The sequence below is a fragment of the Scyliorhinus canicula genome, chromosome 4 (assembly GCF_902713615.1).
Source record: "Scyliorhinus canicula chromosome 4, sScyCan1.1, whole genome shotgun sequence".
Classification (NCBI taxonomy): Eukaryota; Metazoa; Chordata; class Chondrichthyes; order Carcharhiniformes; family Scyliorhinidae; genus Scyliorhinus; species Scyliorhinus canicula.
Genome location: NC_052149.1, coordinates 37,101,898 through 37,128,269, shown reverse-complemented (window position 1 = coordinate 37,128,269; position 26,372 = coordinate 37,101,898). Strand labels below are relative to the sequence as shown.

General features: G+C 46.9%; 1 protein-coding gene and 1 long non-coding RNA gene across 2 annotated transcripts; one reads left to right on the top strand and one right to left on the bottom strand.

The window, feature by feature from the left end:
* Positions 1–1,880: 1,880 nt before the first annotated feature.
* Positions 1,881–10,522, top strand: LOC119964493. Its single transcript, XR_005460305.1, has 2 exons — positions 1,881–2,040; positions 10,287–10,522. It is a non-coding gene; the product is annotated as an uncharacterized LOC119964493 (long non-coding RNA).
* Positions 4,744–24,546, bottom strand: bsnd (barttin CLCNK type accessory subunit beta). The gene is made up of 4 exons (XM_038794049.1): positions 24,109–24,546; positions 10,391–10,494; positions 7,090–7,347; positions 4,744–5,330 (listed from the first exon to the last, which is right to left on the bottom strand). The coding sequence occupies exons 1-4, from the start codon at positions 24,283–24,285 to the stop codon at positions 4,889–4,891; spliced, it is 981 nt and encodes a 326-aa protein (XP_038649977.1). The 5' UTR covers positions 24,286–24,546; the 3' UTR covers positions 4,744–4,888.
* Positions 24,547–26,372: the final 1,826 nt, after the last annotated feature.

Genomic DNA, 26,372 nt, shown 5'->3' with positions numbered 1-26,372 from the left:
CCATCAAGACCTGGAATTCACATCTCGCCTGAACAGTAGTGCCTTTGACAATGCAGCACTCGGTCAGCATTGTGCAAGAGCGTCCACTTGGAGTATGAGCTCAAATTCCTGAATTGGAGTTCAAAGCCACAATCCCTTGCCTGGGAGGCAGCAACGATACCAATTGAACCAAACTACAATGTGGATGTCTTAGGATGTTTTACATTGTTAAAGGCACTATAAAAATGCAAGTTGTTGAGGTACCAATGCTACTAACTGAACCAAACGGCTACTTCAACACGACAGTCTGATCATTAATAATTTGTTGATGATAATCGAGCAAGGCAATTAAATATTCCATAGATTGAGGGAATTCAACACATGCAAAGACTTAAAATAATACAAAAGTGTGAAAGTGACGCTCAATTGCTTTACAAAGCAATTGAGAACCAAATAATGTGTTTAACCTTGAATATTTTATTTATTATACTTGTGTACACAAACTAGGAATTGTATGCACCTTTATCTTCGGTAAACTTTGGTACAGTGCTATTATTCATAGGCTGACATATTGGTTTTGAGTGGAGGTGTGACCAGCATGTCAGGAATGCACACCCGACAATAGAGACGCAAAGCTCAATCAGAATTGGACCACAGGCCTTATTTCCATAAAACCAACAAACAGCGGATGCAATTGGGGATTCCAATGTAGCTCTAAGGTCAGGGCATTCTCAAAACTAACCGTCTCAGATACCGAACCAGCCCACAGTCCAGTCGTCGGAGGTGGGGATTGGGAATCAGATGTGGGAGAACATGCATGGAAATTGGTCCTCACAACTTGATTTTATGTTCAGAAAATGCGTATCATGGGGACCAACAACTTCCCCATGGTGCTTTTTTGTTGAGTAGTACGACGGGAATCTTGTTTGTTGAAGTGCATATTGTTTGAGGAAAGTTATTTTGTTTGACATGGTTGCAGCCGGTGTAGTAGTGTAATAGCATTCATGTTTGCTGCCCACATAAGGTTGTGAAGGAAGAGCCTGGGCGATAGTGTATCGAATACTGACAGTCAACAGCCAATGTTACAAGACTGTAAGAAAAACAAATTGGGATGTTATATCTTCGAATAAAACACGTATCCTACAGAAGGCATATAAAATGCTGTGGCAAGTTTTGGTCTGCTTGCACGGTAAGGAATCTGAGGTCCTGGAGAAGGTCCAGGAGGGGAAGAAGAAATATAACTAACTGTAGGACTCTTAATTATTAGGCTAAACACTCAGAAGCAGGGTTTTTTCATTGGAGGCATGATTGAAATTTTTTAAATAGTGAAAGATAAATTCAGTCAGGTGAATAAGTTGTGTAAGATAGGTATGGACAGGTGAAATGTTGTGGTGGTGGGAGAGGGTGTGGTGATATGATCTGCATACTCGTCTGCCATTGGGCCAGAACGTCGGCTTACCATTGGCCCTGGTCGGTCATGTGCCTCTCGACCGATTGGCCGAGAGGCTGAGTTAACCACGCCTCTATTAACGAGGTATAAATGGTCAGACGCCTGACGATCGTCCCTTTCCATTGTAGACGATCGCAGAGCTGTGTTCTAGTCAATTAAAGCCAGACTTTGGTAAATCACTCGCCTCGCGTACAATTGATGGTACATCAGGGGGCAATTGCATAGAATTCCCCCCCCCCCCAAAAAAAAGTATATGCATTTGTAGAGAGCATTAAACAATGGTTCACAGAGGTGTAATCAAACATTGACCACTAAGCCAAGCATGACCACAAGCTTGAGTAACGAGCATCATTTTTAAGGAAGGTTTTAATGGAGGAGAACATGGTTGAGACTTCACCAACTCCCAGTGGGACTGGCTGGATGGAACATTTGGTCTTTTCCTTTTTTGTATTTTCAGACATCTTATTTCATTTTCTTGCATTGCTCTTTCTATATTACAGATGCAGAACAAGATCTCCCATAACTTTCCACACATTCCATGGTTCCTGAGAGCATAATCGAACATTCCAAAGGCATGAAACCCTAGCTGCAAAGCAAACATCAGAAACATTGTAGGTAAATAAAGCAAAAGCTTTCAAAATGCAGTTTACTTTGGACAATGTCATGCTATCCCAGCTTACTTTTGTCTTTGAACCTCTCATATCCTCCAATGACTTTTAAAAATAATAATTTCATAGGATGTAGGTGTCACTGACTAGGCCAGCATTTATTGCCCTTGTGAAGGTGGTGGTGAGCTGCCTTCTTGAACCGCTGCAGGCCCTATGATGTCAGTACACCCACTGTGCTGTTGGGGAGGGAGCTCCAGGATGTTGACCCAGTGACACTGTAGGAATGACGGTGTTTTTCTAAGTTAGGCTGTTGAATGGTTTGGAAGGGAACTTCCAGGTGGTGGTGTTCCCATGTGACTGCTAGCCTTGTTCTTCCAGACTGGTAGCAGTCGTGGGTTTGGCAGGTGCTGCCTAAGGAGCCTTGGTGAGTTCCTGCAGTGCACCTTGTAGATGGTACACACGGCTGCCACTGTGCGTCGGTGGTGGAGGGTTTGAATGTTTGTGGAATGGGGGCCTATCAAGTGGGCTGCTTTGTTCAGGATAATGTCAAGCTTCTTCGGTGTTATTGGAGCTGCACTCATCCAGACAAGTGGAGAGCATTCCACCACTTTCCTGACTTGTGCCTTGTAGATAGTGGACAGGCTTTGAGGAGTCCGGAGATGTGTTACTCACCATGAGATCCCTAGTCTCTGATCGCTGTATAGCCTCAGCCACAGTATTTATATGGCTAGTCTAATTAGGTTTCTGGTCAATGGTACCCCCGGGATGTTGACAGTGACGGTAAATTGAATGCCAAGGGGAAATGGTTAGATTCTCTCTTGTTGGGGATGGTCATTGCCTGACACTTGTTACTTGCCACTTGTCAGCACAAACCTGGATATTGTTCAGGTCTTGCTGCATTTGGACATGGGCTGCTTCAGTATCTGAGGAGTCACGAATGGTGCTGAACATTGGGCAGTCATCAGCGAACTTCCCCATTTTGACCTTATGATGGAAGGAAGGTAATTGATGAAGGAGCTGAAGATGGTTGGGCCGAGGATACCTAGCCTTATAGTTTCTCTGATATTTTTTTGCGTGTTAAAGTTTTAAATCACTAAATAGCACAGTTGCAGGCTTTTTTCAAATTAATGAGGTATGATTAGAGCACAACAACTATGAAAATATAAAGAGATTCATTAATGTCAAAACCTGGTTATGTCTTTTCTTAAATTAATTTTTTTGGCATGCAATGGTTCCTGGTTGTTCAACATAATTTTTTAAAAACTGTATAACTGGCTTCTCTATGATATGAAAAGAATACATTACGTTCAGGAAGCAGTAAAGTGGTAAATATATAGAACCAAAGGAATATATTCAGATACCATCTGATTTGTGGCACATCCAGGCTTAGGGAGGGGCAGAGAATTGTCTCTGGATGCATTTCACTTGCCCCCTGCCGGCTGTCATCACTTCTGGAACTTTCCGCTGGACATGATGGTAGCCAATCAATACAACTAATGATGGTAATAATGGAGTGATATCTGGACATGGACTCTCCACTTTGAGGCAGAGATCTGGACCGGGATTCTCTGACCCTGCGCCCGTCGGAGAATCCCCGGGGGGAGGTGCGAATCCCGCCCCAACGCCGGCATCCCTATTCTCCGGCGCCGTCTTCCGGGCGCTGGCAGGATTCTCGTCACGCCGATCGAGGGCCGTTGACAGCGGCCCCCCCGGCCATTCTCCGGGCCCCGATGGGCCGAGTGGCCGACAGGTTTTGCCCAGTCCTGCCGGCATGAATTACTCACCTCACACACGGTGGGACCTGGCAGGTAAGTGTGCGGGGGGAATCCGACCCCTGGGGGCCCCCACGGTGGCCTGGCCCGTGATCGGGGCCTACCAACTGGCGGGCTGGCTGGTTCCGTGGGGGTCTTCTTTCCTCCGCACAGAGCCCCTGTAGTGCTCCACCATATTGCCTGGGGGCCGGTGCGGAGAAGGGAACCCCCACGCATCCGCAGAAGTACGCCAGCCGTTGCATGCATGCGCGGAAATACGTCGCTCGTTCTGCGCATGCGCAAACTCGCGCCGGCCCTTCGCCGCTGGCTGGACTTGCGGGAACCACTCCGGCCTCAAGCTAGCCCCCTAGAATGTGGTGAATTCCTCACTTTCGGAGGCCATTGACACCAGGTTGGCTCCAGCTTTCAAGCCAGCATGGGGACATAGCCCCATTATTGGAGAATCCCGCCACTGGTGTCTCAGTATTTCTGCAACCTGTCCATGTCCACTCCAGCCCAAACTGCCTGGGTCGGGGCTCAACCAAGATGGAGACCACCAACTGAGAAAGCAGAAATCCAGAGGTGCGACAGTGACATGGGGAGATGGGACAAGGGACTTGAAAAGGAAAGAAGCCCCCTGAAGATTTGAACGGAAATTCCCACTGATGATCTTGACTTAGACTGAGGCATTCACCAGGAAAGCCATTGGAACTGTATGGAGGGAACAAAGGGTGCTGAGGCTACTTAATGCCACTTTAGACAAGGTAACCCCAGGAAATGTGGCAGAAAACACATAAAGAATCACTCGGACCACATGTGAATATTAACAAAAAGGCGGGGAGAGAGGAGGACATAGAACTTTGATATAATGTGTGTTAGATGAATGAATATCCTAAAATGTTTGAATAATAATTGAAAGAATGAAGCTCACTAAAAAAAACTATGATTCAAAGAATTATCATTAACTTTCTGTCTAGGCAGCTGATTTATTAAAATGTGTTTTTGTAAGTGGTTCAACCCTGAAGATATCACTCAATGGGAAGGAGTTACAGATTTTCATTGTGTAATTATTGAATAAGATACTGAAGATGATGTGCACTTTATACAGAAATGTCATCAGAGTGGCATTCTTCTTGTTCTGATTCCTCAGAAATATAAAGATGTCTTCCATACACGTCATCACATATTCCATAAAACATCTCGCCTTCTATCAGGCCCTCTTTTTTCTGACTCTCCCTGGATGCAGATTGTTTGAGTTTAAAAGGCAGCGGCATTGCAATGGTTGTGACATCCCTCTGATCAGTCTTAGAGTTACTGGCAACTAGCTGGCTACACAGAGTTGGACTGCCAGAGGGCACTGCATCAGTCAAGGTGACATTTTCAGTCTTAGCTGGGTGGCTTTGGCCTTTGTTTCTGGAAGAAGAAGGCAAGACTGACCTGTGCCTGAGAAGAGACAGGTTGTTTGAGGAAGGTGGATTGACTGCAGTGTTGAAATCTTCCTGGAATGTAGCAAGAGGGGCCCCACCAGATCCTCTTCCCTTGCTGCAAGAGGGTAGAGAAAGGATGTTAATGAGGCGTAACACGAATTTCGTCAATTTATATGTAAGGCTGCATCAATTGGATGACCATGAAACCATTGTCGATTATTATTAAAAACCCATCTGGTTCCCTAATGTCCTTCAGGGAAGGAAATCTGCCATCCTCATCTGGTCTGGCCTAGGTGTGACTCCAGATCCACAGCAATGTGGTTGACTCTTAGATGCCCTCCGAAATGCCTAGCAAGCCACCAAGTTGAAGGGCAATTAGGGATGGGCAATAAATGTTGGCCCAACCAGCGATTAATTTTGATTAACGATCAAAACGATCAAAACCAGCGATTAACCATGAATTAATTTTTTTGAAAGGAGTTAACTAAATAAGTGCATTTATGAAATGAAATGAAATGAAAATCGCTTATTGTCACGAGTAGGCTTCAATGAAGTTACTGTGAAAAGCTCCTAGTCGCCACATTAACAATACGATTATATATTTCAGGGGCCATTAGTTACAAACAACACCTCCTCAATACACGAGCCTACATTTTGAGTGAACTCCCATAAAAAGGGCTGGTTTAGCACACTGGGCTAAATCACTGGCTTTTAAAGCAGACCAAAGCAGGCCAGCAGCACGGTTCTATTCCCGTACCAGCCTCCCCGAACAGGCCCCGGAATGTGGCGACTAGGGGCTTTTCACAGTAACTTCATTTGAAGCCTACTTGTGACAATAAGCGATTTTCATTTCATTTCAAGTACACAAACTGCTTTTGGGTGTGCCTGAGATTAATAATAATAATTTTTATTGTCACAAGGCTTACATTAACCCTGCAATGAAGTTACTGTGAAAAGCCCCTAGTCGCCACATTCCGGCACCTGTTCGGGTACACAGATGGAAAATTTAGAATGTCCAAATAACCTAACAGCACATCATTCAGGACTTGTGGGAGGAAACGGGCAGCACGGCAGCATAGTGATTAGCACAATTGCTTCACAGCTCCAGGGTCCCAGGTTCGATTCCTGGCTTAGGTTGTTCTCCCCGTCTGTGTGTGCGTTTCCTCCGGGTGCTCCGGGTTCCTCCCACAGTCCAAAATGTGCAGGTTAATGGATTAGCCGTTAAATTGCCCTTAGTGTCCAAAATTACCCTTAGTGTTGGGTGGGGTTACTGGGTTATGGGGATAGGGTGGAGGTGAGGTGTGGGCTTGGGTATGGCGCTCTTTCCAAGAGCTGGTGCAGACTCGATGGCCCGAATGGCCTCCTTCTGCACTGTAAATTGTATGAAACCGGAGCACCCGGAGGAAACCCACACAGGACGGGGAGAACGTGCAGACTCCGTACGGACAGTGACCGAAGCCGGGAATTGAACCTGTGACCCTGGAGCTGTAAAGCAACTGTGCTAACCACTGTGCTACTGTGCCACCCCTCAACTGAACTGAACTGTTCTGAGTAAATATCTGTGGCAGACTCTAAATTTGAAACAAGTACCGTTACCAAACTTCGACAAAACTATTTCTTTAAGTAATATTACCAGTGCGGTAAATAAAATTCCCCAAATCTTTATGTATTTAAGTTCTGGGAAGTCTGTGTATGCATAATTTTTGTTTTTTGAAGGGGTTTAAAAAGAAAACTTTTATTTTCTGAACTGTCCACCTTCCATTGTGTGCTCTGTAAATCTCAGTCAGGAGCTTGGACCCGTGCGGACAGGAGATTTGGTCAGAGGATGAGGAAATCAAATATAAGATGCATGATAAAAAGGAAAGACAGCTCACGTTCCACCGGAAAGGGTTATGTCATTGCTGCCGGAACAGGTCTCGCCATCGTTCTCAGTGTCTCTATGGACCAGCACCTCTGCTTTCACGGGAGATTGACCTTCCACATCCACGCGTTCTAACTGCAGTGAGGTGGGCGGAGAGTTCACTCCAGGTGAATCTCCAGCGCTGCGTACGTTTTGCTGGATTTGCCCATAAGTGGGGAGATTTTTCTCATACTGTTCGGCTTCTTCACGGGAGGTATACGGACTCTGGGAGCTGGAAAAAAACCAAAACAAGTGATGTTTAATAGGGGCTCAGCGATGCACGATGTCAATTTCTGGTCAGTAGGTGATTTTGTTTTAAAACCTGGAAGCATTGCAGCAAGATTCACAAGACTGGTTGCTGTGGTGATATGCATCACTGTAGATACACAAGGGGTTAATGTAAGTACACGTAGACTAGCTAGACACTAGAGGGAGCACCAGAGACATGACACACAGACACTCAACCAGTAGGTCAGTAAGATAGGACACAACCAATGGGCATTCATGATACACACAGAGGTGACATTACCACAAGGGGGCATTACACCAACCCATATATAAAGGACACAGCACACATGATCTTCCTCTTTCCAGTGGAGACACTCAGTGAGTACAGACAGAGGGTTGATTGAACATCACACCCACCACGTGGATTGTAGCAGACTGGTTCATCAGTCTGAGGAGCTATAGACGGATTAACAGTAGAGGCGAATCCGAGTAGGAGAATTGTTAATAGTTTAATAAACGTGATGAAGTTATCTCCACATCTGAACCTTCCTTTGTCGGAGTGCACATCAGGGAAGCAGCTTATGCTATGCCAAGAGCATAACAAGACATGGTACCAGCGAGTGACTGTTTTAATCCATATAGTTACAACTCAGCAAACAGTGACAACCAGCAACAACGCCCAGGCAAGATGATCGAGATTCCGGTTCCACAGCAGCTCAAGTGCCACGGCAATCTCCGTGAAAACTGGCATGCATTCAGGCAAAGGTTTGAGATCTTTCTGGTAGCAGCCAACCTACAAGACGTGGCCGGTGCTGAAAAGACAGAGCTTCTGCTCACCATCGCTGGTGCCAGAGCAGAAGAAATCTTCAAAATATTCAAGTTCTCCAAAGGGCAAAACAGGAGCGACTTCCAGGCAGTCCTGGACAAATTCGAACAATACTGCGAGGAAAACACAAACAAACCAACAGAAAACGGTAAGGGAGGCGCCAGTACTCACCACGAGGCTGAGATCCCGGAGCAGAGAACGACAATTTTGATTGGTGGCCGTCTTGGTAAAGGTGCTGCACATGCATAGTTGAGAAAAACGCCCCAAGTAAAGGAACAGCGATCTGAGCATGCCCAATCGCTTCCTATGACCTACGTCACATGCTTCATGACGTCAGAGGCCCCAGACCATGCCCACTTAAAGGGGAAATGTCCCAAAACACAAAAAAAAATTAAAGCTGTAAAACCAGATTCTTTCACCTGGAACGACAGCACAATGCCTGAAATTCAACCAGTAGCTGAAAGTGACCTCCGCAGAACCCTGCAACAAGCAGTTAGTACCACCCAAAGAGATGATACAGTCCTTGAATACTACGACTCCGACCTTTATTTCTTCTTTGGACATCACGAGCCCAATGCCAGCTCCGACACAAAAAGTGATGATATGGTCCTAGAAGACTACGACTCAGACGAGCAGCTATAGATGGATTAACAGTAGAGCGAATCCGAGTAGGAGAATTGTTAATAGTTTAATAAACGTGTTAAAGTTATCTTCACGTCTGAATCTTCCTTTGTCAGAGTGCACATCAAGGAAGCCGCTTATGCTACGCCAAGAGCATAACAAGACAGTTGCTACAGTGAGAGATCTGAATTTTAATTCTGGGAATGCAAAACTTTGAAGTTTTGAAAGAGAGGATTTAAAAGGGACATAGAACATAGAACATAGAACAGTACAGCACAGAACAGGCCCTTCGGCCCTCGATGTTGTGCCGAGCAATGATCACCCTACTTAAACCCACGTAACCCGTATACCCGTAACCCAACAATCCCCCCCATTAACCTTACACTACGGGCAATTTAGCATGGCCAATCCACCTAACCCGCACATCTTTGGACTGTGGGAGGAAACCGGAGCACCCGGAGGAAACCCACGCACACACGGGGAGGACGTGCAGACTCCACACAGACAGTGACCCAGCCGGGAATCGAACCTGGGACACTGGAGCTGTGAAGCATTGATGCTAACCACCATGCTACCGTGAGGACCTTATAGAAGTTTCTGGGTGGCACAGTAGCACAGTGGTTAGCACTATTACTTCATAGCGCCAGGGACCCGGGTTCGATTCCCGGCTTGGGTCATTGTCTGAACATTCTCCCTGTCTCTGCATGGGTGCTCCGGTTTCCTTCCACGTGTCCCAAAGACGTGCTTGTTAGGTAATTTGGACATTCTAAATTCTCGTACCTGAACAGGCGCCGGAATGTGGCAACTCTGGGATTTTCACAGTAACTTCATTGCAGTGTAATGTAAGCCTACTTGTGCCACTATTATTAATAAAATGGTAGAGGTAAAGTTAAATCCATGAATCACTTTAAATTAAACCACAATTGTAGGAAAAAGAGGTGCAGGCCAAAACTGCATCGAGGCAAAAATTAAGACTGATTTCTGGCAGTTCTTCACACAAAAAATAGTTTGCATTAAAATAGACAAGTGGGTAACGTACAAGCCAAGTTTTTGGAATGCTGAACTATAATGGCCTTTCCTTATCCCTCACCCAAATTCCAAGGATTGAATGTACACATATCATTTGTACTCCAGGTGCATGTCCACTGCTAGAACATTAGAAATCGAAGCTACATTTTCCAACCTCTCCAAATGTCTAAGAACAGAAATCAAATTCTAACTCTCATTTATAGCCAAGAATTGGGCAAAAACTCCAGATCAGATACACACTGTGGCCAGGGATTGGAAGCTACAATATATTTGTTGCATAGTATCAAATGCTTCAGTCAGCGACAAATCCCTTCAAACACTATTAAAGTTTTGTATGGCTTCTCCCTCCTCTCCAGTTCTGTCCATGTGCTGCTGTGATACATCATACCATTCCTGTTTGTTCCGCTACTTGAACTACTTTTACCTATAAAGAATTTATTTGCCTTTCTCATTTGCACAAATTCCAGATTCATTTCAGTGAGAGCAGGAATGCATAGAGAAGGCGGAGGGAAGTCCTCGACACTGAAGAATTTCAACAGTCACCCGTCACTCAACATTCAGAATAGATTACCTCGATTTGAGAGGAAGTCCACATTCCGACATGGAGGCTGGAACTTGGTGTTTTTGCGGAAACAAGTGCTCTGTGTCTGACTCGATGGGTGGGACGAGCGTGACCTACAAAATAAATCTGCATGTCAGAAAATCGTATTTTTAAACTCTGCAATTAAATCAGAAAAGGTTAATTTTCTTTTTAGCGTACGGTCGAAGTAACACTCTGAACGTCAGTGACATTCAATTTGCAATCCAATCTCAGAATTCATGCAACACAGTGTAAGAGTGTACGGACTGGTCCTGGACCCTTCAAATACCTTGTCATTTATTAACTTTGCGCAATGGGGGCAGCATGGTGGCGCAGTGGTAGCACTGCAGTCTCACGGCGCCAAGGTCCCAGGTTCAATCCCGGCTCTGGGTCACTGTCCGTGTGGAGTTTGCACATTCTCCCCATGTTTGCATGGGTTTCGCCCCCACAACCCAAAAGATGTGCAGGGTAGATGGATTGAACATGCTAAATTGCCCCTTGATTGGAAAAAATGAATTGGGTAATCTAAAAAAAAAAATAACTTTGCGCAATGAAAGGTACGACTGAAGTCCGAGAATATGCTGCTGTCCTAAGAAAACACTATCATGTAGCTCACAATCCTGTGTGACGAGGCCCTCATTATCTTCTTGACCAAAGTCACCTTCCTCCTGTGCCAGACACTGCCATGCATGACCTTGGGAAAGAGGTGGAATCTAGGAATTGGTGAACATTCCCTCCTTGGGATTAAGGAGACACAGAAATAGGTGGAAGACTGTGGCTGTCTTGTGCTTCTCAGGGATGCCAGGGTGACAGGACAGGTATTTAAGCAAGATGCTGCCAATCTTGCCATGCAAAACATAAGGGGTGGTATTCTCGGGGTGATAAAAATCGGGATGGCCGTCGTGAAATCGGCCGAGCTTCACGACGGCCTCGGGGCCCGCTCCCCGCACCTAATTCACTCCCACCCGGGGGGCTAGGAGCGGGCCCCCGTCGTTCCCGGCCGCGACCTCGTCGTGCCGGAAATGACGCGGAAACGCCGCTTTTCTGATGTCATCCACGCATGCGCGGGTTGCCGGTTCCAACCCACGCATGCGCGGATGACATCAGCACGCAGACGGCACGAACCCGTCTTTCTCCTCCGCCTCCCGGAAAGACATGGTGGCTTGATCTTGCCGGGCGGTGGAGGGGAAAGAGTGCGCCCGTCCCCCCCCCCCCCCAACCACTTATCCCCGTAACCGCAAAACCCCACCAAACCATTGGACACTACTGGCAACTCAGGACTCAGGATGACCAATCAATTTAAACTGCATGGGCGCGATTCTCCCAAAACGGGAGAAATCGTAAGGCTGGCGTCAAACCCGGGCGGGTTTGACGCCAGCGCGCCCCTTCCCGACCGGGAACCGATTCTGGTCCCCGGTCGGGGCTAGCAGCCCGACGCCGCAAGCTCCGGCATCACGGGCTTAACGAATTTCGTTAAGCCCGCTTGCCGGAGTTAGCGCCGGCTGACGCGTCATATGACGTCAGCCGCGCATGCGCGGATTGGAAGACTCCAACCCGCGCATGCGCGGATGACGTCATCGCGTATTTACGCTAAAAACTCGCGCATGCGCGGGCCGGGATGCCCCTCAGCCGCCCCGCGAATGGATATTGCGGGGCGGCGGAAGGACAAATAGTGCGCGGGCAGCGGGCCCGCTGCCCGCGATCGGTGGGCACCGATCGCGGGCCCATGGCACCCTTGGCACGGCCGTGGTACTGCAGTGCCAACCGATGCCATGATTATAAAAAGCGAGTTGTTCCCGCCGTTTTTACGAATGGCCAGACCAGGTCTGTTTGCCGTTCGTAAAAACAGCGTAAAGGGCTGGGGCTTCGGCCCATCGAACAGCTGTGAATCGCTGCCGGCCGTAAAAAAACGGCGGCAGCGATTCGTGTCGGGAGTTGGGCGGGGGGGGAGGGGAGAATAGCGGGAGGGCGGGAAAAATGTCGGGAAGGCCCTCCCGCTATTCTCCGACCCGTCGTGGGGGTCGGAGAATTTCGCCCCACATCTTTGGACTGTGGAAGGAAACCAGAGCACCCAGAAGAAACCTGTGCAGACACGGGGAGAACATACAAACTCAAGACAGACAGTCACCCGAGGCCAGAATAGAACCCGGGTCCTTGGCACTGTGAGGCTGTAGTGCTAACCACTGTGTCAACGTGCCACCTATAACATTGAACTAAAGTGCGGAAGGAGGCCATTTGTGGGCATAAGTAGGGTGCTCTTTCCAAGGGTCAGTGCAGACTCGATGGGCCGAATGGCCTCCTTCTGCACTGTAATTTCTATGAAACCAGAGCACCCGAAGGAAACCCGTACAGAAACAGGGAGAACGTACAACTCTACATAGGCAGTCATCCGAGGTGAGAATTGAACCCAGGTCCCTGGCGCTGTGAGACAGTAGTGATCACCACTTTACCACCTACACTCTTATAAAGCTAGTCTTAGTAATGGTGAGCATGGCAACTATCCTCTATTGTTGTAAAAACTATTTCACTAAAGTCCCTTTAGCGGAAGAAATCCACCATCCTTAACATAGGGGGATTTGAAATCATGTTCCTCCAGGGCATTAGATTGGCCTCTGGATGACTAGCTCTGGGTATTGTTTCAATAATCATATACCACCCTCTGGGTATTGTTTCAACAATCAAGACAAAATCACTGTGAGTGATTGTTCCTGGTGCAGAATGGGGTCAAAACCTGCTTTTGATCCTGACATCGAGGTCCTGACCCAAAACACAAAACGCCTCATCTCGATCTCCGGCTCTGGTTTGGGGGAATTTCCGTGCACCTGACTTTTCAAAATGGCTGACAAAATGTTGGATTTTCAATCCAGAGAGAGTGGATCAGAAGTCGGGGCAGGCAGCCAGGGAAGGCCAGAGGAGGATATTGGTTATCGGAGGCAGGTTGGGCAGAAATGTTTCCTTGGAGTTCTGGCACTGTGTCTACAGTTTAAAAGTAAGGATAAAACCAGGAAACATCCCTCCAGCCCTCAGCCCCTTCACACACTCCCCCATCCCTGCCAACCCATGCCACCTCATTCCCCCCCCCCCCCCACACACACTCCTCATACCCTTCACGTTTACCATCCACTCCCATGGCCCTTTATAACATTTATGTCAACCAATGCCGCTCCTCCCATCCCCATGACCCTTTAATTACGACACCAATTTAGTACTGGCCTCACCCATAATCTTTGAGCTGTTCATCTGCACTGCTAGCTTCCAAGTGTTGGACAAACTGAACTGGACTGAAGTAATGGATTACTATAGGTCAAAAAGTTTCAAATTCTTAAGGGACATCCCTGTCTCACCCTGTCTCAGTTCTGGAAAAGAGCTTACAGCTTCTCAAAGAGGATTTGGGACCTTTAAGCTCTCTACTTACCAGAATATGACAGCTAGTTCAGTAAAAAAGGTATGATTCATGCCAATCCATGCCCCCCATGCACCATCCTGTTCCCCTTAACCGCTGTGCCAACTCACCCAGTATCCACCATGGGCAGACCTCAGGACCCATGCAGAGATGGGATAAAATAAAGTTTTATGAAAAAAATTGTCTATTGCAGACTTCACTTTGTTGAAAAAAGAATTCTCATTAATGAAAGTCCAAATACCACATTTACATTTTTTCATCTAAATTGAGCATTATAACAGCAAACATTTCAGTCCATTACACAATCCTTATAGCAACAAGCATTGGAATTCTTAGTCTTACATTGAAAAGTATATAATCAGTTGGAGCTGTCAATCAAACTGAAACAGCAGCCCCCCCACCCACATGATAATGAATGGAAGTGAAATTCGTCATACAGTATTGGATGCAGTAAGGGATATCCTCAGGCTTATGTTAACATAAGCATGGTAGCACAGTGGATAGCACTGTTGCTTCACAGCACCAGGGTCCCAAGTTCGATTCCCAGCTTGGGTCACTGTCTGTGCAGAGTCTGCACTTTATCCCCATGTCTGCGTGGGTTTCCTCCGGGTACTCCGGTTTCCTCCCACAGTCCAAAGAAGTGCAGGTTAGGTGGATTGGCCGTGCTAAATAGCCCTTAGTGTCCAAAACGGTTAGGAGGGGTTATTGGTTTACAGGGATAGGGTGGAAGTGAGCGCTTAAGTGGATCGGTGCAGACTTGATGAGCCGAATAGCTTCCTTCTGCACTGTATGTTCTATGTTCTATGTTCTTAACAGATAGAATGAAATGGGAGCAAACTATTTTTTCAAAGGTTTAAAGGGTGTGACTTTGAAATATTTTGACAGTTTTGAAAGGTCCTTTTGACAGCTCCCTTTGACAGGTGCTTCTGACAGTTTTGGACAGTTTATTTTGACAGGCCTGTTGACAGTTCCAAAAAGCTTCAGGGGAATGGGTTCATGCACCTTTTACACACATTTATGCCTACTTTTAACAATTCCAACAGTCACCTCACCACCACCAAATGTGTCCGGGAACAAATCCAAAGAGATACCTTACGTCTCCAAAAGGCTGGCTATCCAAACAACCCAAAAACTTCAGCCCAGCTCCTAGTTGGTCTAATTTACACACACCAGGGGCGGAATTCTCTGACCCCCCCGCAGGGTCGGCAAATTGCGCGGGGCCGGCATAAATCCCGCCACCGCCGTGGCCGGAATTCTCCGCCACCCAGGAATCGGTGGGAGTGGGAATCGCGCCGCGCCGATCGGCGTGCCCCCCGCAGCAGTTCTCCGGCCCCGATGGGCCGAAGTCCCGCCACTGACAGGCCAATCCCGCTGACGTGGTTTCAACCATCTCTGGTGGCGGCGGGATTGACGGCGCGAACAGGCCCCCGAGGTCCCGGGGGGGGACGTGGGGCGATCGGACCCCAGGGGGTGCCCCCACGGTGGCCTGGCCCGCAATCGGGACCCACCGATCGGCGGGCGGGCCAGTGCCGTAGGGGCACTCTTTTTCTTCCGCCACCACTATAGCCTCCACCATGGCTGAGGCGGAAGAGAACCCCCCTACCGCGCATGCGCCAGTGGTGACGTCAGTGGCCGCTGACGCACTGGCACATGCGCAAACCGGCGAAGGCCTTTCGGCCAGCCCTGACGCCGCCCGGCGGGCGTCAAAGGCCATTGGCGCTGGTTTTAGTGACAGTCGGCTTGGCGCCAACCACTCCGGCGAGGGCCTAGCCCCTAAAGATGCGGAGAATTCCGCACCTTTGGGGAGGCCCGACGCCGGAGTGGTTGGCGCCACTCCACTATGCTGGGACCCCCCGCCCTGCTGGTTAGGGGAGAATCCCGCCCCAGGTTTCAAACTCTGAGCCTTCCAAAATCAACTTCAGTAGAGGTAGCTGATGATTTAAATGGCCAGCTGCCTTTGTGAAATACGCATGTCCATTCCCGTCCCCACGAAAATGGGGCGTACCACGTTCAGGCTGGGCTTTATGATCTTTGGCCACTTCTGCCATTTTTGCCACAACGCACCGGTTCCCTATCGTAGCAACGGTCTGGGTTCCTACCTCTATAATTGGTGTTTATTGCTAGTGAGAAAGACTACAGCGCCACCTCCGGAGCAAGTAATAATGACAGGCATTCTCATAATTTTCTTTAAAGTCTTGTGCCACCTCTGGAGAATGTAAGAACTATCATTACAGCATTCCCACTGATTACAGTCGAGGGAAAGGGTGAAGTGACAGCATTATCAGCTCAAGGGCCAGGATTATCAAAGGGTTAGTGATCAGGACACAGTGAGGGAGGCCTTTGAGAATCAGGTGAAGGGTAAAGGTTACAAGTGTGCTTTTCTATTGCTTGATTTGATTTTTGATTTGATTTATTGTCACATGTACCGAAGTACAGTGAAAAGTATTTTTCTGCGACCGAGGGAACGTACACAGTACTCACATAGTATACAGAAAGAATAATCAACAAGAATACATTGATAAATGGTACATCGACAAACAGTGATTGGTTACAGTGCGGAACAAGGGGCCAACCAAAGCAAATACATGAGCAAGTGCAGCATAGGGCATCATGAATAGTGTCCAGCTTAACTGGTACTGGGCAGTGATGATGGGGAAAGTTCAGTAGGGGCAGTATGTGAGGTCCACCTGAACCAGTCTCTGTAGGTACTATAAGCCTTCAGTATATCCAGAATTCATGACCTGTTCTGCCACACTTTAATGAAGTCATCCTCACTGAGTATTTGTCAAAATGTCATTCCGTGCAGCTTATCCTGGTCACCTTTCAGTGATTTGTCTTGATTGTACACTTTACTCTGTTTGCAATACAAACTGCTGCATGTCTTCAGTTGTTTATGTTCCACATCATTACTGAATATCAGAGGCTTATATATGTGTCAATCATTCCTCAAATTAGTATTTACTTTGACTATTGAAATACGAGATCCATCTCATATCATTCACACTTGGACATGCAGTAGCATTAATGCCACACTGTTGTATAATGTGCTTGTAGCTGGACTAGTTATAATTATTTTCTACGTTGCTCAAATGATAGCTTGTTCTTGTTGCAGTAATAATAACAATCCCTGATGAATACTTGTGGCGCTATTTAGACTTCTTTGTGATGGATCATGAGGTACCCCACCTCTTCACTGACCTGATCAATTAAATATCTGCTGTATCTCTGTATGGGGAATTTTCTGCTTGTACGTTCACCGGCTCATAATTTCCCCATTCATTTAAGCTGACAGGAATGTTAGCCTGAAAACAAGTCATCCCGAATGGTAACTCCTTAATGTTATCAATGCAGCAATTAGTTTGTTCAAATTTGAAAAATTAACATGTTGCTTATATATAAATATACATATTTCCATCCATTGATATGTCCTGAAATGTTTCACAAAGCGAATGACTTTTGCAATGAGTGGCTGATATTCCATCATATAATTAGTTAATGTTCGGACTATGATCGGACCCTGTAGCTAAACTTTAAAATTGAAAATGGAGTGAATGTGGCCTACGTAATTTTTTTTTAGCCTTAACTGCAACATGTGCCCTCTGTTGCTGGTTCAACTTGTGTTAAAATGAGTCTCATTCTGTACCAAAAGTGACAGACATCTACCAACATACAGGAAGTTGAAATATTCAGAAATGTCCTGAACCTCTGATCCCAGATGTGGGAGACCTATGCAAAAACCTGCGGCTGGATTCTCCGGTCGCCGACTCCAAAATTGCTGATTAAACTACTGATTACATTTTTTAAATTGTACAAAGCAAGTTATCCAAGCCACAGGATGAACACAGCTGATATGCACAAAACTGTTTAAATCTGCCAGGAAAAGTTTTCAAAATCTCACTTTGTTTCAGATGGATCCCTTAAAAATCACCGAAAGGAGCCTAAGGAGTTGTTAATTGGAAGCGAGCACTTCCCTTACTTCCTCCACCCCACCTCACCCTGGTGGTCAATGGAAAATTCAAGACTGTCCCAGAGGCATCGGGGTCCCGACAGGACCTCCACGACTGTGATTTTCAAAGGCCTCCCTCACTGGGTCCTCATCCCTAGCGCTTTGAAAATCCTTGAGCTGATAATGCTGTCACTTCACCCCTTCCCCTCTACTGTAATCAGTGGGAATGCTGTAATGCTTGTTCTTACTTTCTCCAGAGGTGGCACTAGTCTTTAAAAAAAGTTATTGTGAGAATGCCTGTCATTATTACTTGCTCCAGAGGTGGTGCTGTAGTCTTTCTCTTGTGCAATAAACACAATGGGCTCGAAGCAACTTAGTTGTGAACAAAGTCCAACAGTGAGCATGTTTAGCCGGCTCGCAGTGCCAAGGAACTATAGCTATACAACGCGATTCGCATTGTAAAGGGGCCTCAGCGGGAAATCACGGCCAAAGCCGCACATAGCCCCATTTTGTGTACGTGGGGGGCTCTGCTCGTTGGAATTCCCCAGTGTAGTGAGAGAGCGGGGCGCCGATCTCCGAGGCCCCCGAAATGATCCCCGACCCCTCCCAGGCTAAATGCACTATAAGAGGCCCCTCCCTATACCCCACCCAACACCCAAGTAGGGTACCACGGCCCATTCGCACAAGTGCAAAAAATGCCAGCTTGGCACCTTGGCAGTGCCAGGGCACCACCCTGCCCAGCTGGGGGCTTCCAATCCCCTGGGAGATGCCCACGAGTGCCATTCCAGCTGATCCCCATTTGTAGCCATTGGACCAGGCCCTAAAAATAGAGTTAGCAATCCAGACTTTTGCCACGATAGGAAGCCTCTCCGTTGTGGCAAGAAATGGCAGAAGTGGGGGCAGCACGGTAGCATTTTGGTTAGCACAGTTGCTTCACAGCTCCAGGTTCAATTCCCGGCTTGGGTCATTGTTTGTGTGGGGTCTGCACGTTCTCCCAGTGTCTGCGTGGTTCCTCCGGGTGCTCCGGTTTCCTCCCACAGTTCAAAGATGTGCAGGTTAGGTGGATTGGTTATGCTAAATTGCCCTTAGTGTCCAAAAAGGGTAGGTCGGGTTACTGGGTTATGGGGATAGGTTGGAAGTGTGGGCTTAAGAGCGGTGCTCTTTCCAAGGGCCGGTGCAGACTCGATGGGCTGAATGGCCTCCTTCTGCACTGTAACTTCTATGAAAGTGGCCGACGAGCATAAAGCCCACCCTGAATGTGGCACTTCCCATTGTCGTGGGGATGGGAATGGACTACTTGCACATGCGTTTCACACAGGCAGCTGACCATTTAAATCGTCAGCTGCGTCCACTGAAGTTGATTTTGGAAGGCTCAGAGTTTGAAACCTGGCGTGTGTAAAGTAGACCAACTTGGTGCTAGGCTGAAGTTTGCGGGTTGTTTGGATAGCCAGCGTTTTGGAGAGGTAAGGTACCTCTTTGGATTTGTTCCCAGAGTACATTTGGTGGTGGTCAGGTGCCTTTGGAATTGTTAAAAGTAGGCATAAATGTGTGTAAAAGGTGCATGAACCCATTCCCCTCAAGCTCTTTGGATCTGTCAACTGGCCTGTCAAAATCAAGTGTCCAAAACTGTCAGAAGCACCTGCCAAAGGGAACTGTCAAAGGGACCTTTCAAAACTGTCAAAACAATTCAAAGTCTTGCCCTTTATACCTTTGAGAAAAAAGTTTGCTGCCATTTCATTCTATCTGTTACCATAAACCTGAGGATATCCCTTACTTAATCCAATGCTTTATGACCGATTTCACTTCCATTCAGTATCACAGTAGGGTGCCTGCTGTTCCAGTTTGATTGACAGCTACAAGTAATTATAGACTCTTCAACATAGAACTTAGAACATAGAACAGTACAGCACAGAACAGGCCCTTCGGCCCTCGATGTTGTGCCGAGCAATGACCACCCTACTCAAACTCACGTATCCACCCTATACACGTAATCCAACAACTACCCCTTAACCTTACTCTTTAGGACACTACGGGCAATTTAGCATGTCCAATCCACCTAACCCGCACATCTTTGGACTGTGGGAGGAAACCGGAGCGCCCGGAGGAAACCCACGCACACACGGGGAGGACGTGCAGACTCCGCACAGACAGTGACCCAGCCAGGAACCGAACCTGGGACCCTGGAGCTGTGAAGCATTGATGCTAACCACTATGCTACCGTGCTGCCCCTTATGCTACCGTGCTGCCCCCTATGGGGCATGGGACTAAGAATTCCAATGCTTGTTATAAGGATTGTGCACTTGACAAAGGATTTATTCAGTTGAAGAAATGGAAATGTAGTACATGAATTTTTATCAATGAGAATGTATTTTTTTCAATTGAGTGAAGTCTGCAATCGACTTTGTTTTCCATAAAACTTTATTTTATCCCATCTCCAGATGGGTTCTGACGTCGGCCCATGGGGGATACTGGGTGAGGTGGCACATTGGTGTCAGGGAAAAGGATGGTACATGGGGGTGGGGTCATGGATTGGCATGAATCATGCCTTTTTTTACTGAACTATCCGTCAATATTCCGGTAAGTAGAGAGCTTAAAGGTCCCCAAACCACTTTGGGAAGCTGTGAGCTCTTTTCCAGAGCTGCCTGTGTGAGACAGGGATGTCCTTTAAGAATCTGAGACTTTTTGCCCGGGGGGGGGGGGGGGGGGGGGGGGGGGGGGGGCGAAATCTGGAGGAGGAGTTTTGTGTTTTTGGGCCTTTTAATTACCTCAATTGGCTACTTGCCACTTGGAGCCGGAAACCCATTCTGCCTCTGCCTTGGCCTTCTCTAAAATGGTTGGAGGAAGCAGCAAACTGGCAGGCAGGCTGGCCGTTCAAAATTGCACATTGCCATGTCATCCATATTGGAGTCAGTTCTGCCCTAGAGAAACAGCCTTGTGGCTCTTTTCGACATTGGCTCCAGTATTTGAATGCCTCTCTCCTTTCTCAGCAACCAGAACTGGACAGAGTACTCTTGTAACAAAAATATCTGAGCTGGGATTCTTTTTTCTAGAGAACGGAGTACTCCAGCCAGCGGAGAATCAGGACTCACTCCTTAACCAGGCAAATATGCGCATGGTGGAGAGCATGCCGGATTCTGTCAATCCCGGGACTGGATTTTCCAATTTTGAGGCTCTGTCCCCACGCTGGCGTGGGAACGGTGGTGTTTCATGACCAAAAACTGACATAAATGGCCACCCGGCGCTAGCTGCCGATACAGCCCCAAGAATTGCCGGGTCCGTGGTCGCGCATGCGCACTTGCGGCAGCCTGCAGCCGCTGTGCTGTGCAACATGGTGCCGGCTGTTCGTGGACCCGGCCAGCGAAATAGTGCTACCCCATTGGCTGGCTTGCGAGCCCCGTACCACCTCCCCAACAGTGCCCCCAGCCCCTGACAGAGTCCCCCCTGCCTGCCGTTCGGCACTCCCCCGACTGTGGCGCTGCTGGACTGAGTCCGCAGCCGCCTTGCCGAGTTCCTGATGGATGATACAACACACAACCGACGCCATCGGGAACTCAGCCAGTCGGGGGCAGAATATCGGGGGGTTGGCCTTAGGCAACGTCCTGAGGCCATCGATAGTGCGCACGAGGGGGCAGAGCATCACGAAAGCGGCACCGCCCCCAATTTGGTTGTAAACAGGTATTCTCCAGCCGATCGCCGAACATTCGGCGTAGGCGACCGGAGAATTCCACTCTTGGTATCTGGCTACCATTTGAACGCATCACCATTACCCTGCTTTGATGCTAATCACAATGTTTAGAAATACTTTTGCTTTGATTAACAACTCCTCAGCACATCAAAAGGACCCAAAGGCTTTCTGCTGTGAAAATGAGGAAGTGAAACCACTTAGCTGCTTTTGATGTGGTGAGGAGCTGTCAATCATAGCATGAGTATTCATAAACATTTGCAGGATACTGTCAGCAGTTAGCAGTCTTATCAGCCAGGGGCCTGCAAGTCACAGCTAAGGGATGGATTTCAATAAACTTATCCAGAATGAGGGTCGCAGCCAGGGCACCCCAATCCTGAGAGGGATACCCCGGGTTGATGCACTTGCCACCAAGTTGTTCCCTGCTACTCCCTGAGGTCCAGGTATACATCCCAGCAGGACCAAAACTTTTGCTTACTTCCTTGCTCCTCCTCGATGACCATGGTGTCTGGGCCCTACTTGTAAATACTTGCACCAAATCACACTGTATGACTCCTGGCTGTGAAAGGAGAATATCAGGGCTGGGGGTGGCGATTCTATATAGAAATTGCAGATTTGAATGGTGCCGCTGGCGTGGGGAAGATAGTTTGCTGAGGACAGCGGTGGGCAGTCGAGCACTGCAATGGGTCTGGTGCCCACGCTGATCTCATTTCTTGAGCGACCCGTCATTTTCCTCCCAATTGGGAATAACGATACCGGCATCAGGCAATGGAAAATCCACCCCTTGGAATCCCAACTAATCATGAGCAGGGCCATGTGGGATTTTACAAGGTCACAGAATACTAACAGATGAAAAAGATCATCTGGTCAAATTTCATTAATCCATCCATCCAAAAGAGACCCAAAACTCACCCCAGTCCCTATTGCAGAATTTAAAGTACAGCCTGGCGAGAGCACTATACAGTTTCATCAGAACTGCCTTTGGCTTATTTTCAATTGTTTTGACTATGTAGTTCACATTATATTAACCTTGTTGATTGCCGCTGTGCACAAGTTGTGTTTGATTTATTCTCCATTATTGTGACATCATTCATGGAGTACACTTAATTGCTTTTTATGTACTTTACATTTGTCTACATTGCTGATACCTTTAGGAAGGTTTTGGGACTATTAATCGCACTTCAAATGTCACACTTAACACAAAGTCCAAGGGATGTTTTGTGACATTAAAGATGCTACCTAAATGTAAGTTGCACATTTTAGAGTTGTGCTTGCTCACGGCAATACTAGGGAGACTTCCAGTGTAACTGAATAAGGGTTTATTTGTAACAAGTAAAGTTAAACTATACACAGGCACAGAGTCACTAAACAGGTTTCACTGTCTGGCTCCAGGGTCCACTCTGCCAGGGACCCCATTCCCTGGGGTTCGCGCGCTTCCACACGATAGGCCCTGAGCCAGTCACGTGGAATGCAAGGGCTTGCCCCTTAAAGCGGCTACGCTACCACACAAGAATCTAAAATGTTTTTTTTAAAGAACAAAGCAGTTACTTGCCTTTCTTTGTCTTGTCCAGAGATTGTATATTTGCAAGATTCTTCCAGCTACCCTCACCAAAACTGTTTGCAATTGATCTTTGTTGCCCTAAAGGGACAGGTCAGGCTAAACACCGCTCCATTTTAGCAGTGAAATTACATACTATCCCTGTCATTACTGTCAGCAACTCCATGAGAGATCTGAGATCTCTTTAAGAGCCCCACCTTTTGCAAATAAATCATAAATGCTGCTCTAGCTCTTTGTGGGAGCAAAGGAGGTGGTGTATTGTCATTGGACTAGTAACCCCGAGACTCTGAGTAATGCTGCAGGGACCTGGGTTCGAATCCCATCGTGGCCGATGGTGAAATTTAAATTAAATAAAAATCTGGAATTAAAAGTCAAATGATGACCATGAAACCATTGTTTCTTTTTATAAATTTAGAGTACCCAATTTCCTTTTCCAATTACAGGGCAATTTAGTGTGGCCAATCCACCTACTATGCACATCTTTGGGTTGTGGGGGTGAACCCCACACAGAATCGAGGAGAATGTGTAAACTCCACAAGGACCAAGGACCGTGACCCAGGGCCGGGATCAAACCCGGGTCCTAAGCGCCATAGGCAGCAGTGCTAACCACTGTGCCAGAATGCCGCCCTAACCATGAAGCCATGTTGATTGGTGTAAAACCCGCCTAGTCTCTAATGTACATAAGGGAAGGAAATCTGCCGTCCTTACCTGGTCTGGCCTACATGTGACTCCAGACCCACAGCAATGTGGTTGACTCGCAAATGCTGTCTGAAATGGCGGGCAGTTAGGGATGGGCAATAAATGCTGGCCCAGCATTCACACCCGTAAAATTAACTTTTAAAATGTAGTATATTTAAAGTCCCTCCTTAGCTATGAACAAGTCGTTTGTCAAGAAAATCCAATTGTCATGACAGCAGCAATTGCCTATCTGCCAATGGAGCAAGGACAACTTTCCCTTCTCTTACAGCTTTTGTCTTTGAATCCATTCTTCTGGCATCTCTTCCTCATTAATTGTCTCTCCAAAATGGACCTCTCTTGTGAGGAGTACGCTCCCACTTCCTCCTGCTCAATTCCTTAAAATCATACCCCTGTCTCAAAAAGGAGTATTTATTTCCCTTACCTTAGGATAGCACTGACAAATGCTCCAGATGATGCCCACAACGATCATCAGAATCCCGATGGAACAGAAAGTTGCATAGACCTCTGGCTTGTTCACATTCATGATGAACATTCCGACCATTATCAGAAAGAATCCCAGAACAATGAGTCCGTAGCGAACTGTCTTGTCCTCTTCCATTGCCAGCTGGCCGCTTGTTATGCTTTCAGAAACCCGTCAGGGCTGGGTGTTCGTTTTCCTTGTGTGCTCCGAAAAACCTGCTTCCTTCTGTGTTTAAGATCGTGGAGCATGATCTGCCCCGCTGCAATTTCATCAGTAGCCAAATACCCTTGCAATTTGCCGCCTTTAAATCTGTTGGGCTTCTAGTTTAGATTAAACACAGCTCAGTCCTGCCCATGTTTGTTCCAGTCAGCTCCAATGAGCTTCATGAACACAAACACCTCCATAAACTCACGTATTACTGGAGCCTTGCAGCCGTTAGCTATAACCTTCCCTCCAGGCATTCAGCTATTAGGAATGTATTCAACAACTCTCCATCTTACAATAACAAAGATTAAACGGCAACATTCAAATGAATACATTCTAATTTACACATACACAGACATGAAGTAGTTTTTAAAAAAATAGAGGGTATTTATCACTGTAGTGGATGGATATATCCATTTCAGGAATGAGTGAAATATTTAAAGGGAAAATGGACATAGTGTTCAGGAGCATAAATAGCTTGAAGTTTCTAATAAGCTATTTGTATTCAAAATATTTAACCTTTCAAACTCTGGGTCATTTTAATATACATGCTCTTCCCTGCTGAACAATTTGCATTCAGAATCGTAAAGTTGCAAACCTTTTCTGATTTAGTGATGGCTTTTGATGTTTTAATGTATGAGATGCCAAAAATTTGCCATTGCACAATCTGAGTTGAATTAGTTCACCTTTTGCTCTATGTTCCATTTCCACGTATTTATAATGATAATAAAGCTGCCTCCTGTTTACCAGACTGTCTTCCAGTCCTTGATAACTGTAGCTGGGAGCAGCAGGTGACTTTTAAACCTCCTCTGTATTTTAAACAATCTGGAGTGAGGAGATCATCAGTTCAAGCTGCACTCCAGAGACTTGAATACATATTTTAGGTTAACTATTTAAAAAATAAATTCAGAGTATCCAATTCTTTTTTTCCAATTAAGGGCTAATTTAGCGTGGCCAATCTACTACGCTGCACATTTTTGGGTTTGTGAGATCCATGCAGACAGGGGGAGAATGTGCAAACTTTACATGGACAGTGACCCGGGATCGGCGCCGTGTGGCAGCGGTAACTACTGCGTCAGCATGCCGCCATATTTTAGGTTTTGATGTTTTAATGTATGAGATGCCAAAAATTTGCCATTGCACAATCTGAGTTGAATTAGTTCACCTTTTGCTCTATGTTCTGTATATCTTGTATTGGAGACCGACATCATCAGAAGTGTCGCCTGCCAGCTGAGACGTTGGAGAAGACCCCTCTGCCATGGCACTATTCTAACAGGAGCTGTGACATTCCCCAGTACCCTGAATTTCTGATTCAATAATACACAGCTGGAAATTCTACATGTCTACTAATTGATGATGCAGAAGTAAAATCTCCCAATACCCTGGTCAATATTTATTTTCAATCCTTTATTTTATTGCTGCTGACAGTCTCTTGCAAAACACAATCTGACTGCCATGTTTCTCTGGTTGTCTTGATTCCCATTATGGTAGCACAGTGGTTAGCATTGTTGCTTCTCAGCGCCAGGCTCCTGGGTTCGATTCCCGCTTGGGTCACTGTCCTGGCGGAGTCTGCACATTCACCTTGTGTCTGTATGGGTTTCCGCCGGCTGCTCCGGTTTCCTCCCACAAGTCCAGAAAGACATGCTTTTAGGTCATTTGGACATTCTGAATTCTCCCTCTGTGTATCCGAACAGGCGCCGGAATGTGGTTATTTGGACATTCTGAATTCTCTCTCTGTGTATCCGAACAGGCGCCGGAATGTGGTTATTTGGACATTCTGAATTCTCTCTCTGTGTATCCGAACAGGCGCCGGAATGTGGTTATTTGGACATTCTGAATTCTCTCTCTGTGTATCCGAACAGGCGCCGGAATGTGGTTATTTGGACATTCTGAATTCTCTCTCTGTGTATCCGAACAGGCGCCGGAATGTGGTTATTTGGACATTCTGAATTCTCTCTCTGTGTATCCGAACAGGCGCCGGAATGTGGCGACTAGGCGCTTTTCACAGTAACTTCATTGCC